Raw genomic sequence first — 14,480 nt, 5'->3', positions numbered from 1 at the left:
GAGATTTCCCCACACAATTACATTGCATTATTTTTATTCCCATGGCCTAACAGCGGTTCCCTGTTGCTGTAGCTAGAAATAGTCACTTGTAAGTAACTTTTTTCCCAATTATTTTACAAATCTGCAAATGTTTCAAAAATTAATTTACCATGAATATTCCATTTTGTGTTAACAAATTAATATTTTATTGCCAACAGAGAGAACAATTGTCATTTTAAATTAGAACCATGAATTTGGATACTAGTTTTCATAGTTACCACTTAGTTTGTTTCTGGCTTTGTGGTTTATGGAACAATTTTCAGATGCCTTTTATTTACAGATCGCAACGAATGTCTAGAAAATCCCAATATCTGTAGCCATGGCCAGTGTATTGACACCATTGGAGGATTCTACTGCATATGTCACCCGGGATTCAAAACCAATGCTGACCAAACGATGTGCATAGGCAAGTATCAAGTTATGCTGTTAGTTTAATGAATAAGGGGTTTGAGGCCTTTTCTCTGTCATAGAATTGCCAGATCCGAGTAGACCAGTGGCACTTTTCATCCAGTGACTTGCTTCTGACAGTGACCAGTAAAAGATGCTTCAGAAAAAGGAGCAAGAAACACCTTAGTTGACAATTATGTATAGAACTGACCATTGGCTAAGTTTATTCTGCATCAGTTAGTGGTTGTCTTATACTCTGAAGCATATAGCGCCTATGACTTTAAAAAAAAAAAGTATCCTATCTAACCTAGCTGTAGAGTGATGTTTTTGTTCTTCATAAAAATATTCAATCCTTTTTAGAATTTCACTAACCCCTTGGTTTCACTCAGACCTCAGGGAAATGAGTTCCACAGATTAATAATGCAACATTGCAGTGCAATAATTGTAAAACTGTCTAATTCTGAAGCATGTAAAGGACTGATTTCCTGCCAGGCAGAAACAAAGCTGTTTAAGTAAAACAAGAGCTTTCATGTTAAGCCCTTTGAAAGCTTCAGGTTTAGGGCCAAATTCCTTGCTGACTTCAGAGGACTTGTGCCCACTTATGCAATCAGTGAATTCAGAATATACTCTACTGCATCTAAACCTTCTAAGCATTTGCTTGCATAGTGCTCATCTCAGATAAGACTAGTCAGATTCGGGCCAATTTTTCCCTTTTCCATGGGGACATTGTTAGAGTGGTAGAGAAGAAATGCACCCTCTGTCCTGGGTTTCACCCAGTTTTCTTACTGAGATTTTGGGCATGTCTGGGTTAGAACTGACTAGCCACCTAAAAGCCACTGGGAAGATTGCAGATCCCTTATAGACAAGGTTAGTGTATGCCCCCTTTGGAAAGGGCAAGATGGCAGCTGCATGTAAACAAGTTGTGGATCAGCCCTTGCTCAAGAAAAACCATCTTTTGACATTATCAGTCAAATGTATAACCCTGTCTCGTATCTTCCATTTTTTTTAGGGAAGCTTAATCTCTATTCTCCCATTTGCTCTTTTAGTAATCCAGGATTAGTTCATTTCTTTGCACATTGTTTGGCTATCTGGCCTCCCTCTTCACTATCAGTTAGTAACAAGAGTTCTTGCTGCTGCTTCTCTTTCATAGATATTAATGAGTGTGAAAAAGATCCATGTGGCAATGGAACATGTAAAAATACCATTGGCTCTTTCAACTGCCGCTGTGACAATGGATTCATCCTCTCACACAATAATGACTGCATAGGTAAGGAGTTACTAAAACTGTTGCTGAGCTCAGTCCAGGTTTTCTAAAATTGTCTGTTATTCTAATTACATAGTCATAAACACCATCTTTTTCCAGTGAATTCGAATCCCAGCTGTATAGTCAATACAGTTAGAGGTAAAGAGCAATTTCTTTGCTCTGGAAGCCAGTTTATCAGTCTCAGGCCTGGTCTACACTAACACCCCAATTCGATCTAAGGTACGCAACTTCAGCTACGTGAATAACGTAGCTGAAGTCGACATACCTTAGTTCGAATTTACCGCGGTTCAGACGCGGTCCACACACGGCAGGCAGGCTCCCCCGTCGACTCCGCGGTACTCCTCTCGCTGACGTGGAGTACCGCAGTCGACGGCGAGCACTTCCTGGTTCGAATTATCGCGTCCACACCAGACGCGATAAATCGAACCCGGAAGTTCGATTGCCAGCCGTCGAACTACCGCGGTAGTGTAGACAAGCCCTCAAACTCTATGCAGTGTAGGTGTAGCCGTGTCAGTCCCAGGATATTAGCGAAACAAAGTGGGTGAGGTAATATCTTCTATTGGATCAATACAAATAAAAGAGAAGTTGGTCCAATAAAAGATATTGCCTCACCCACCTTGTCTCTCTAATCTCTTGCTATGTAATTTACTCCCCTCTTCTTGCAGCCACTTGAACATATGCCTTCCGAATATACACTCTGTTTTAAGTATCTATCTTTTGTGGAGTGGGGGGAATCCCATAAAACAATCAATTGGCTGCAATTTTTTCCCAATAGTTTTTGAGAAAAGCAAAACTATTTATGATACAGAAGAAACTGTTTTGACTGTCTTCAGGAGGTGACAGAAAGGGACAGAAATACTGTGGACTTAAAATCTCTGCAATTAACGGGATTCTAGTGTGTGAAAGGCTGTCTCCGTCTGTTGCCCTACTGAAGGCAAATGGGGTTCCAGGTGGGAGGAAGAACTCATGTGTGCATATCCCTTAGAAGGATCAGGGCCCACATTTGGGGATAGTGCTTTACATATAGAGACAGATAAATAATTATGCACCCTGAATATATCAATATTGTGCTGTGAGCATGAAAGTCAGTTTAATAAACAGAATTCCTTCTTATGTGTATTTAATCTTTGTGGATATTCGCCATGCGTTTCTCATGTTAGTTTTTTGTTTTAGATGTGGACGAATGCGCAAGTGGAAATGGGATGCTCTGCAGGAATGGCCGCTGCATAAACACAGTTGGGTCTTTCCAATGTCTGTGCAACGATGGCTATGAGGTGTCCCCCGAGGGCAGGACCTGTGTGGGTGAGTTTTTAATCTAACATTGGTTTGCTATGGCAAGAGGACCGTAAACCCTCAGCACATGGTCCCAGGTAAAATGGCGAGAAAGAGGCATGTTAGAGAAGAACTTCCCCTGCTATCACTATGCCCTTGTAGAAAAGCACAAATACGGTGGGAGCATGCTGCATTGGAATATTGTATTCCTTGAAATACTCATTAAGTTATTGTGCACACAGCCAGGAAGGAATTTTGTTCTAGGACTGGCTAAAACTACCTTTATTTCCTCCCTGCAAATTTTTTTTTTTTTTTGGTCAAATACCTTGCAGGCCAGTGCGTGTAAAACGAAAATCTTTTTTAAAAAGCATCTTGCATTTATTTGAGGGAAACAAACAGGTCCAGTGACTTTCCCAGATCTTCCCCTTTCATGGGAGTCGGATTTTACTTCATTCTTTTATAATAGTTATTAATTCTTCTTAATAAGAATGTACATAGCTCTGCAGATTACAATGGCACTTTACAAATGTATAGTATGACACCTTTCCTGGCCAGCACACTCCCTTGCACAGGGGCCTGGTCCGACAGAGCCTTTCTCCCACCCTTATGGTTGCTCCTTTGTATAATTTCAGTGGCACTGCGCATAGAACTAAGTATACACGCAGTTGTGTTTTCAGGATCAGGTCATAAGGCAGATAATCAAAGCAAGACAGGACACAGAACAGATCAGGAAAGGCAGGTGGTGGGGAATTAGCAGTGAAGGGAAGAAGGTAGGCAGGACTCCTGGAGGAAGCCAGTTTTAAAGAAGGTGAAGGTGGATGCTTGGAGGACAGGGTGGGGGAGACTGTTTAAGGCACAGGGAGCAGCATAACAGAAGGCTTTGGGTGCTTAATAAAAGTGTTCAGCGTTTGGGGGCACTTCACACTTCTTGGGTGCCTGCTCCCTGCCAGCTACGTTTAATCCACTTATATCCCTGTCCATGCCTGACATGGGGATGAATTGATATTGATTCCTGGGCTGAGGAATCTTTAATCTTCCTTGATTTATAAGATAATTTATAAGCACATTAATCTCCTTGTAAAAAGGGACTGCCTCCCTGCCCTCAGAGAGCCCTGCGTGTGATAGATGCTCCCATCCTTTTCGCCGGGAGTTTTGCACTCGACTTGATGTGATCAGGATTAGAGCTGCTTCAATAACTGTTCTGAATATTGCGCTTTCATTTCTTTGCTTGCAGATATCAATGAGTGTGCAGTGGTGCCTGGTAGATGCTCACCTGGCACGTGCCAGAACCTGGATGGGACGTATAGATGCATCTGTCCTCCTGGATACATTCTGCAAAATGACAGGTGTGAAGGTATGTAAAGGTCATTCGTATTTCATAATGCAGCCTGCTCAAAAGCAGCTCTCAGTCCTAATAATATGTGTAGTCATGCCTCTCTTTAGGCCTTGACGTGTCATTTTTGACCCCTGTCAAGTGTCTGAACCTAATCATAAAATAGAATCATTCCAACAAAATTAAGTATCCTGTAAACTTTATGTACATGTGTACAGTATAATATGTATGATAAAGTATAAATGGTATTGATTTTAAAAAATAGATAATTAAATTAATTCTTCCAGGCTATGCAGCCACAGAAACTTTAACTCATTTGGGGGGCAACCTATTAGTCTGTCTAGGTACCTATCGCTATGGTATCTAAATACCCAGTATTACTTTTCTCTTGGTAATGTGCAATGCTAGATAACCTGTGCTGTCATCACTCAGTACTTACTCGAGCAAAAATCCCTTTGAGTTTTGCCTGAGTAAAGACTGCAGGACGTGACCCCCGGAAAGACATTTTTAAAGTCCTGTATGGCCTAGCGATGTCTCATTATTGTGGGCATGCCCACTTAAAACGTCTTTGGAAATTAGTCCCAGATTGCACACCTGGATTTATTATTAATAGAACGCTAACGTTTATTTTCATTAGGGCACAGGGATTTGCTCTCAGCTGAAACTATGCAGTGTAATACCTGCTAGGTCTCAGTTACTATGCTGGGTATTGTGAATTACATTTTGTGTTTTACAGCTGCCAATACAGCAGTTTTGATTGCTGAAGTATTGTGGTACTTTTCTTGCAGATATTGACGAGTGTGTAGAAGAGCCAGAAATCTGTGCCTTGGGTACATGCAGCAATACTCCAGGCAGCTTCACATGCCTATGTCCTGAAGGGTTTGTACTGTCTTCCACAGGAAGGAGATGCCAAGGCAAGTTATTTTGGTCTTTATATATTCATTTGCTTTGGGTTTACTAAAAACTTGACTAGATGCCTGTTTCTAATGTAACAAAGAGGCTGTGGAATCTAATAGTGGTTTTTCACAAAGAAAGTTTGATGCTTATGTACTCTGTCCCAGATTCTCTCTCACACTGTCTCCTCAGCACAAGAGAGAGGAGCAATTAAGCATGAAAAGCTACGGTTAAGGCACAGAGTTAAGCAACGAAACCCTATCCCCTTGAAACCTTTCCTCACCTACCTGGAGAAAAAGTTTAGAAATCTTAAAAAAGGAGGGAAAAGGTGAAAATAAAGACTGAGGCGGCTACTCTGAACTTTGAACAAAGTGTATGGAATCGGAGCTGAGGATGAATATACATTAGAGTAATACTACAGTAAAAGATGAAAAGAACAGAGTGGATGTGAAAAAGAATTAGCAGAGGTTAAGTAGCATCAAATACATGCTCACCAGGAAGTAGTGGTAAAGAAAAGAGCCTAGAAGAGCCTTTGAAAGCAGCGTTGTAAGAAGAGTAAACACTCTCTGCTTTAAAAGGGTTTAGATGCCTTTGTTCTACGAGCAGGGCCGGATTAATGGAGGGGCTTTAGGGGCTGCAGCCCAGGGCCTCGGGCTAAGGGGGGCCCTGCAAAAATAAATCCATAATTATATACAATTCAGTGGTCACCAACCCGTCGATCACGATCAACTGGTCGATCCTGGAGCCTCTGCCAATCGATCGCCATCTCCGCGCCACTAAAAGTCCAGCAGCGCAACAAGGCTCAGACAGGCTGCCTTCATACCGTGGCCCTACGCCCCTCCTGCAAGTGGCCGGCTGCTGGCACATCTCTGTTGCCCCTGGGGGAGGAGGTGGCTCCACGCACCGTCCCCGCAGCACCACCCCCAGCACCGTCCCCGCAGCTCCCATTGACCGGTTCCTGGCCAATGGGAGCTGTGGGGGTAGTGTGTACAGGCACTGACAGAGCACGGAGACACGCTGTCCCCCTCCCCCCAGGGGTGTGCGGAGACGTGCCAGCAGCTGGCCACTTCCAGGAGCAGCGTGGGGCCACGGCATGCAGGCAGGCAGCCTGCCTGAGCCCTGCTGCACCACCGACTGGGAGCCGCCTGTGGTAAGTGCCCCCTGGCTGGAGCCTGCACCTCGCACCCCCTCCTGCACCCCAACCCCCTGCCCCAGGTCAGAATCCCCTCCCTCACCCAAACTCTCTCCCAGACCCCGTGCCCCCTCCTGTACCCCAACCCCCTGCCCCAGGTCAGAATACCCCTCCTGCACCCAAACTCTCTCCCAGACCCCGTGCCCCCTCCTGCACCCCAACCCCCTGCCCCAGGTCAGAATTCCCTCCTGCACCAAACTCCCTTCCAAAGCCCACACCCCTCACCCTTTCCTGCACCCCAATATCTGCCCCAGCCTGGAGCCCCCTCCTGTACCCAAACTCCCTCCCAGAAAGAAACTAATATAACAGCTGTTCTAAGGTAAGAAGTAGGCTATTTTGAATTAACTTAACTATATTCTATGTGTTTTAAGACTGAAATGTAACCACAGAATGGCTTTATGTTAATTAAAAGGCAAGTTTAGTATAGCGTTAATAGCCTCGATGCCATCATTGTGATCATTCTGTTTTAAAATAGGAAAAAGTCTTGTATACAGGGGCCCCACAAAATCTAATAGCCCCGGACCCTCAAGAGAGTTAATCCAGCCCTGTCTACAAGAATCATATGCAGTGTTTTGAGCATAAACATGGAACTGACTAAGAAAAGAGATCAAAAGCTGTACAGCTTGGAATGGAAGCTGCCTGCACAGAAGTGCAGCAAACTAAAGAGAAGGACATCTCAAAGACTTTGAAAAAGCTCAAGTAGCTCTAAACTTCCCAAATCACAAACAGATATCCAGTTTCACAAACGCAATGTACAGTAGGCCCAGCAAAATCACCAGTGACAAGACCTTCCAGGATCTCTGTAGTTATGTTTGGCTCAACACAGGGATGCTTGTTGAAACCCTAGTGAGCTCTTCATCCCATGGTAGCTAAATGAGATTGTGGTTTTGGTGTGATGAATCCAACCTGCAGTAAACATTTGGTTTGGCACTGTGAAAATAGTGGTGAAAATAGCAGCGCTGTCTGAGCTGCACTTACATAGTTGTTTAAAGCCCATATGCTATCAATCTCTTCTGAAAAATCACCCACAAAACCAAGGAAATAATTGAAGAAATAATGCAACCTCATCTTATCTTCTCTGAAAGGGGACAAATGTTTCATGTGGATGGTCACAGGAAAATTAATTTATATCTGTACATTGAACTTAAAGCAAAGTGTTTTTTCTGAAGAAGGTTGGTTTTTTGAGTATACTGAGCCAAACAAGCTTCTGTTTAAAACTTCACATTACCTAAAGCTTTTCTGAAGTCTGGACAGTGCCCAGCACTGATCTTGCGGCCAGAAAACTGGATGAGCAGTTGCTTCCGCAACTGACCCTTATGCTGAGTGCCAACCTGAGGAGTTGCCAGCTGTCTGCCTGCTGGAGGCATGTGGTCTGTGAGCTCACTTTTGTTCCAGTGTTTAGGTTACCCAACATGTAAGAGCACAATGTGGTATCACAGAACCAATGGGCCTTTATCTGTAATTTGGTAAAGCATTGAAGGGAAAAAAAGGTGCTATTGAAAATTGCCATTCCATTATTTTTTACATACAGCATTATCATCAAGGGTTAACTCACGCTTTTTAGTTTCCGTGTAGTTTATTAGCTAATGAGCATTGCTGTAATAATAGAATGTAAATAAATTAAGCTAATATTGAGAGGGTGCAGGAAAGGAAAGTGAGGTTGGGGGGAGCACAGCTCACCCTCCTCTTCTAAAGCAGTGGGGAGCTCCCCCTCTTCTCCTGGGCTAGAGTAAACAACTCTCTCCCATGGAGCTTCTCTTCCTTGGCTGGTAGAGAGAGAGAGCTCTCTCTTCTGTTTCAATCCACTGTAACCACTGGCCACAACAATGCTTTTTAAGATCATCCATATGGAAGCTCTTTTGTAATTAGCTTAAGTTTTGATTTTCACATACCAATTGCACCAAGTCCTAATGCCTTTAATGCAGAACTGTATTATGATGTGCTTTTGTTTGTGCAGATCTGAGAGTGAGTTATTGCTTTACCAAATTTGAAGATGGCAAATGCACAGTTCCCAAATCCAGAAACCATTCCAAGCAAGAATGTTGCTGTGCCTTGCAAGGAGAAGGTTGGGGTGACCCATGTGAGCTCTGCCCACAGGAAGGAGATGGTACGTTATCAGATATAATGCAATCATGGTATTATGGGCACTCAGAACTGAAAGAAGACAAACAATAACTTTGAGAGTCTTAGAAGTGGGAATTAGAAAACAGAATGATCTTCCTCAAGGAATGGTAGATTATTTTGTTTGACCATATCACTTAATATTTCTTTTAATAAAGTAAAGGCCTTTGTGCTATAGAAAGGCACACAACATACCAGTTTCTCAACAAAATATTTGTAGCATTTCTGTGTTATTTTATGGAAAATAAGTCAGATAAGTCTCAAATACTCTGCTCTGGAGTTTTCTAATGCTATGCATCTTTTATTTTTAAATTTTGGTAAAATAGTATTAAGTCTTTGCTAGGCTATAAGTTTAACAATCTATGGGACACAAGTGAATTTCATCTAAACAAAATGAAATCTAGAAAGGGCCACCATAAGCTTGAAATCTAGTCAGTTTTTTTAAAAACTGTCGTGCTAAAAGTAGGTACAGCTGTTACACTTGCCTCTCTGAATCTCCTTGCCTGTCTTTGTGGTTTTACAACCACATTTTCTTATTGCTAAAAAGTTTTTCTCCATCCTGTAGCTATGCAAGACTCAAATAACAGGGGGAAACAGTGAAATTGATTATTCACTGCGGCCCTGATTTAGGATAGCCCTGAAGCACATGCTGCGCTCTGTTAAAGTGTTGGTGTACAGTTTTTACTCAATAGACACTTAGGGAATTCACAGTGTCAGTGCTATTACAGTACAGTTATGTTGCAGGTATATTAATTCAGAATGACAGATCGTGATTAACAATATTACTATTTTCAATGATGTGTTAATGCAGTTCAGCTCATGAACAAATCATGGAGATGTTGAGCAGACCATACTCTCTCAAGCCAAGAAACAAAACATCAGGTTTCCCTATTGTGCTATTTCTTGAAGGCGTTTTCCCTAAGTGTGGGTGATTAAATTGGCCTATCTGTGTACAAGCCAAAAGGGTAGAGTGAATTATAAAAGCATGGTGAGCTTCAGAGCGTTTTCCTGAAGTGCCCAGGAAAACATACGTTTGTCCCAGTCTGAATCGTTCTCAGATGACAAGATCAAGGCTCTTTATTTCTTTCTATCTTTAAAAAAGAAATTGCTTACAAATTTCTGAGCTTAGAAAACTTCCTTAGCCTGGAGTATGCAGAAGTTTTTAAACACTGTATTGTATTCCCTGGTGCATTCTGTCTCCTCCGTGTGAAATGTGCCCTTGAGCAGGCAGTCGGCCTAAGGGTTATGCATCACTTATGTCCCATTTTAAGCCGTACTTTAAAGGCGTGTGTGATGCATAGCCCTTTTGCTGACCCTCTGCATGGGGCTGAATTTCACTCTCTGTGAGGAACAGCTGGTCTGGCACTTGGTTGATTTTTAATGCTATCGTACACCGTTCTGTTTTGTTTCATTTCATTTTAATCAATCTCAGCAAAATGTAGCTAATATTTTAAAATTAAGCCATAAGACAAAACATCTGCAACTATCTCTAAAACTGAGTCTGTTGTATTGTAAGCCTACTCAGTGTACTGAAGTACTTCAAAGTAGGAATTTACTGTATCTTGCGAAAGGATCTGTTATATTCTGAGTGTAGAGTAGATAAATAGTATCTCAAGGGGGGCCTGAACTAATCTCAAATCCAAGACTCCACTTTCCTGCACAAATTTTATGGGTGCGTGGGGGGAGAGGTGGTTTTGGATTCAACCCCAAAGCTTGTGGGGGTTTTTGTCCTGGTTCTGACTCAAAATCAGAAGGGTTCTATTTTCTGAATCTGACTTGATGGAAATCTTGGGAGCATATCCATTCTCATTACCTTTTGGTTCCGTGTAGTGGAAATTTATGATGATTTTATTTATTTTTCAAGTGTCCAGAGTGTGCTAAGTGACTCATATAAACAAGGGGAAACCTGTTTTCCACACCAAAGAGTGGACAGCAACCTGATCTTGCAAGACTTCTGCCATTTGATATCTTGCAAAAAGAGCTCAAGTGGTTTGTTGACCTCAAACTAATTCTGTTATAAATCTAAGCTGAACTGAAACACCAGCACCTCAGCCTATCTGTAATAAAATCAGTACTTGATGTATAAAAGGCAGCTATTAACCTGTGGCTCTACAGGGTTCAACAAATTGGTTTACAATCAGATCAGGTTGTATTTTCTTCAGAAATTTTAGTTACAAGAAAAAAGAACACAGTTATTGACATTGTACTGCTTTTAATAGAAATCTTTTACTTAATGTCTTCCATAAGAATAAAATAAAAAATTCCAGTTGTTTGTAAGATTATATATGTACCTGATAAAAATGAAGTGAACATACAGTTACATTATATGTAAAGGAATATAGGTATATATACTTTATGTATCACATTTGAGAGAGAGAGAGAGAGAGAGAGAGTGTGTGTACGTACACGCACGCACACAGATGCACACCCTCTTGAATGTAATATATAAATGAAAGCTGCCAGTCTAGAATGGTAAGAATTCATCCCACCATACGTTAAGCTGATAATATATTTATCTGTAATTAATTATTGTGACATAGTTTAACATACATATTTCACTTACAGAGGCGTTTCGTCAAATTTGTCCATTTGGAATTGGCATTCTTATTGGACCAGGGGATATACGGGTTGGTAAGTGATTGGTGCTCTGAACGTTACTGCAGGCTCACAACTCTAGAAGGCTACTTCCTGTCCATCAGCTACCCTCCCTTCCAAAGCCCTGGATTTGTTTTGTACAGGCACTTTGCACAGAATTATTTATACAAATGTATAATTCAAACTTGAACTTCTCTCCCACTCCATTAATTAACCTTGAGGAGACCATTCTCTGTCTTAAATTATAATGATCAGACATACCAGGAGAAATCTGAAGAACCTAGAGAAGGGATCCAAGCTGCATATATCCCCTTCTTACATGCATTTATACCCAGCTCAGCCATAAGAAATGGTTTTAATCTCTTAGTACTGAAAATCACAGAGTCCCAATTCCCCTGTATACATTCTTGGGTCTAACTCCCTCCATAGACAAACAGCACTTTAGCTCAAAGCTTGTGGGTAACTCTTTTGATATCAGAAGAGTGAGATGGCTACTATGTCATGATGCTTCCTCTCACCGGGACCCTTCCTAAGAAGGTTCTTTATCCAACCTTTAAGATCATTGCAACTTATGTGCCACCCTTGGAAAATTTGGCGTGAAAGTTCCTGTTGTCCCTCATGTGAGCTAATCTCCTTTCAAATATTTTCATTGTGAGTTGTGGAATATTCAGTCCTAAATTCATGTTTGTCATGCTAGATTAGTCTCAGAAATGGCATTTAATTAATTTCACTAACTGTAGCCCTTTCATTTTTGTTTCTGGGCTAAGATGTGGATGAGTGCCTTGACCCAGATAATTGCAGATTTGGGCTGTGTATCAACACGGATGGGTCCTTCCGCTGCGAATGTCCTTTTGGTTATATCCTTCAGGGAGCTCAATGTGTAGGTAAGTATAAGTGTTGTATTCCATTTTAATGACTCCTAATTCCCCAAGTATAACAATAAAGAGTAGTGGTAGATGAGACTCCAGTTTAGGACCCTTACTGATTCCTTGTTTTTAAACTCTGATGCTCATGAATAATGCAGAATCCTTGCACGTGATCCAAGTCAGACGCTTGCAACTTCAGCCTCCTGTAACATGCATTCACGTCTTGTTTTAACTGCTTGCAGATACTGACGAATGCTCTGTTGGAAATCCATGTGGAAATGGAACTTGTAAGAATGTTGTAGGTGGTTTTGAATGTACCTGTGATGAGGGATTTGAGCCAGGACCAATGATGACGTGTGAAGGTGAGACTCTCAAATGCACAGGTCTTTCAGTTTCAGTTTTATGGTAAACCATCAGTAACTTCAGAAACAATTGATAAATTTTGAGGTGCCAAAGCAGGCAAATTAGAGATACTCTTTTGCAATGTCTCCAACTATCTATGGTAGACCTTAGCCTCATCCCCACTCCAAATACAGGCATATATATCGCTCCCGCTTCCCAATCCAAATGTGAATCCTTTTACCATGTTACCCTGTTTCTAACTGGAAAGGTAAGTGAGCAGCTTCTTCACTTTCTGAGCTTGTGCGTGCTGATGGATTGCCCAGATGAGGGTAACATAAGCAAGTTCCGTTCAGTACCCTCTCCAGAAATGTTACTGATTGTATTCACTATGCATGCAACTTTGATGTGAGAGTTCAGACTTTTCTGGCATAACCTAATTCTCTCCAGCAATGCACCAGAGGGTAATTCTACCACTGGACTGGCTTGCGCCACTCTTATAAGCACTTAGGGCCTCATCCAACTCCCATTGACTTCAGCGGGAGGTAGATCAAATGCATAAACACCAGAACATAGTTTTGTTCAGTTTACACAGCACATGAATAAATATGTTTTAGGCAATGTTGGTCACAATAAGGATAATATTTTGTAAAATGCAGGCTACGGAAGAGTCTGTTGTCTTGTTGGTAGCTAAAATAAAATGCCTAGAATCAACAACACGTGTAAGAGTAAACAAGATCTGAGGGTAGGTGTTGATTTAACACTGATTGTATTTTAGCAGTACAAAGCTGGAAACTACTCTCATTGCCAGATGGATGCTGCAGGCAGTGATTTCTGCTCCCTGCTCACATAAGGAAACCTAGGCAAGCAGGGATGTCTCTGGCCCTGCTCCTATGCAGAAGTGTATAGTCAGTCATTAGAATCACAGATCTGACAGTAAAATTTAACCTTGAGCAATTTGGCATCTCTGATTTATAACTAAACTAAACAACATACATTCTCATCTGGTGTCTTTTGCAAAAGCAAGTTTCACTTTGCATATGGTTGTTTGTCTGAATACAGATGTAAATGAGTGTGCTCAGAATTCCCTACTGTGTGCCTTCCGATGTGTGAACACCTACGGATCATATGAATGCAAGTGTCCAGCTGGCTACGTTCTTAGAGAAGACAGGAGAATGTGCAGAGGTAAGGTTTCACAGTTAGAAGATACTGTAATAGAATCATAGACTATCAGGGTTGGAGGGGAGCTCAGGAGGTCATCTAGTCCAACCCCCTGCTCAAAGCAGGACCAGTCCCCAGACAGATTTTTTCCCCAGATCCCTAAATGGCTCCCTCAAGGATTGAACTCACAACCCTGGGTTTAGTAGGCCAATGCTCAAACCACTGGGGTATAGTTCTCTCAGTGCTAATAGTCCCAGGTACAAATCCCCGGGGAGCCCTGGAGGGGAAGATTAGGGTGCTCAGATGTCCCGATTTTATAGGGACAGTCCCGATATTTGGGGGTTTGTCTTTTATAGGCGCCTATTACCCCCCACCTCCTTCCTGATTTTTCACACTTGTTCTCTGGTCACCCTAGGGCAGTTTAACATTTTGGGTGAAATTCTATGGCCTGCTCATATTATGCAGAAGGTCAGACTAGTTGATCATATTGGTCTTAAAATACATGAATCTATGAAAAGGTTAATAGTATCAATGTAAAGGGTTTCCCACCTTAAGTGAAAGCAGTTACCTCCAGACCAGTATTTTCGGATTATTAATTTAGCACAGCAGAAAGAAGTTGTTTGTGATTTCACTTTCAAAACAGAGTTCGTTATGTAAGTTTCCATGAGAATCTCTCTCTGTAAGTATGTATAATTCTGTAATATGAACTCTTTCAGATCAGGATGAGTGTGAAGAAGGAATTCATGATTGTGACTCAAAACAAATGGAGTGTAAAAATCTGATTGGCACTTACATGTGCATATGTGGACCAGGATATCAGCGCAGACAGGATGGTGAGGGCTGTATAGGTAAGTGAAACTGAAATGTTAAACCTCTGTGAGATAATAGTTTTCCCAGTAGAGCCGAGCTGATTTTCAAGTAAGAGCCAGATTCTGGAGAAAAATTGGCAATTTTGGATTTGACTAATTGTTTAGGAAGTTGGGAAGTGGGGGGGAAGAATCACTCATCTAGCTGTAT

At 41.7% G+C, this 14,480-nt stretch overlaps 1 protein-coding gene across 2 annotated transcripts in view; it reads left to right on the top strand.

Moving 5' to 3' along the window:
* The window catches only part of FBN1 (fibrillin 1), a 216,332-nt gene that overhangs the window by 183,622 nt on the left and 18,230 nt on the right, over window positions 1-14,480 (top strand). For both annotated transcript variants that reach the window (XM_024200606.3, XM_024200598.3), the window contains exons 46-56: window positions 320-445; window positions 1,577-1,693; window positions 2,864-2,992; window positions 4,197-4,316; window positions 5,084-5,209; window positions 8,339-8,488; window positions 11,068-11,133; window positions 11,865-11,981; window positions 12,206-12,325; window positions 13,365-13,487; window positions 14,180-14,311. In XM_024200606.3, the coding sequence (XP_024056374.1) occupies window positions 320-445; window positions 1,577-1,693; window positions 2,864-2,992; window positions 4,197-4,316; window positions 5,084-5,209; window positions 8,339-8,488; window positions 11,068-11,133; window positions 11,865-11,981; window positions 12,206-12,325; window positions 13,365-13,487; window positions 14,180-14,311 (1,326 nt within the window). The remainder of the gene's footprint in view (window positions 1-319; window positions 446-1,576; window positions 1,694-2,863; window positions 2,993-4,196; window positions 4,317-5,083; window positions 5,210-8,338; window positions 8,489-11,067; window positions 11,134-11,864; window positions 11,982-12,205; window positions 12,326-13,364; window positions 13,488-14,179; window positions 14,312-14,480) is intronic.

The sequence above is a fragment of the Terrapene carolina genome, unplaced genomic scaffold (assembly GCF_002925995.2).
Source record: "Terrapene carolina triunguis isolate 2854851 unplaced genomic scaffold, T_m_triunguis-2.0 Scaffold67, whole genome shotgun sequence".
Taxonomy (NCBI): Eukaryota; Metazoa; Chordata; order Testudines; family Emydidae; genus Terrapene; species Terrapene triunguis.
Note: the sequence above shows the minus strand (reverse complement) of the source record. Positions and strands in the feature narration are given on the sequence as shown.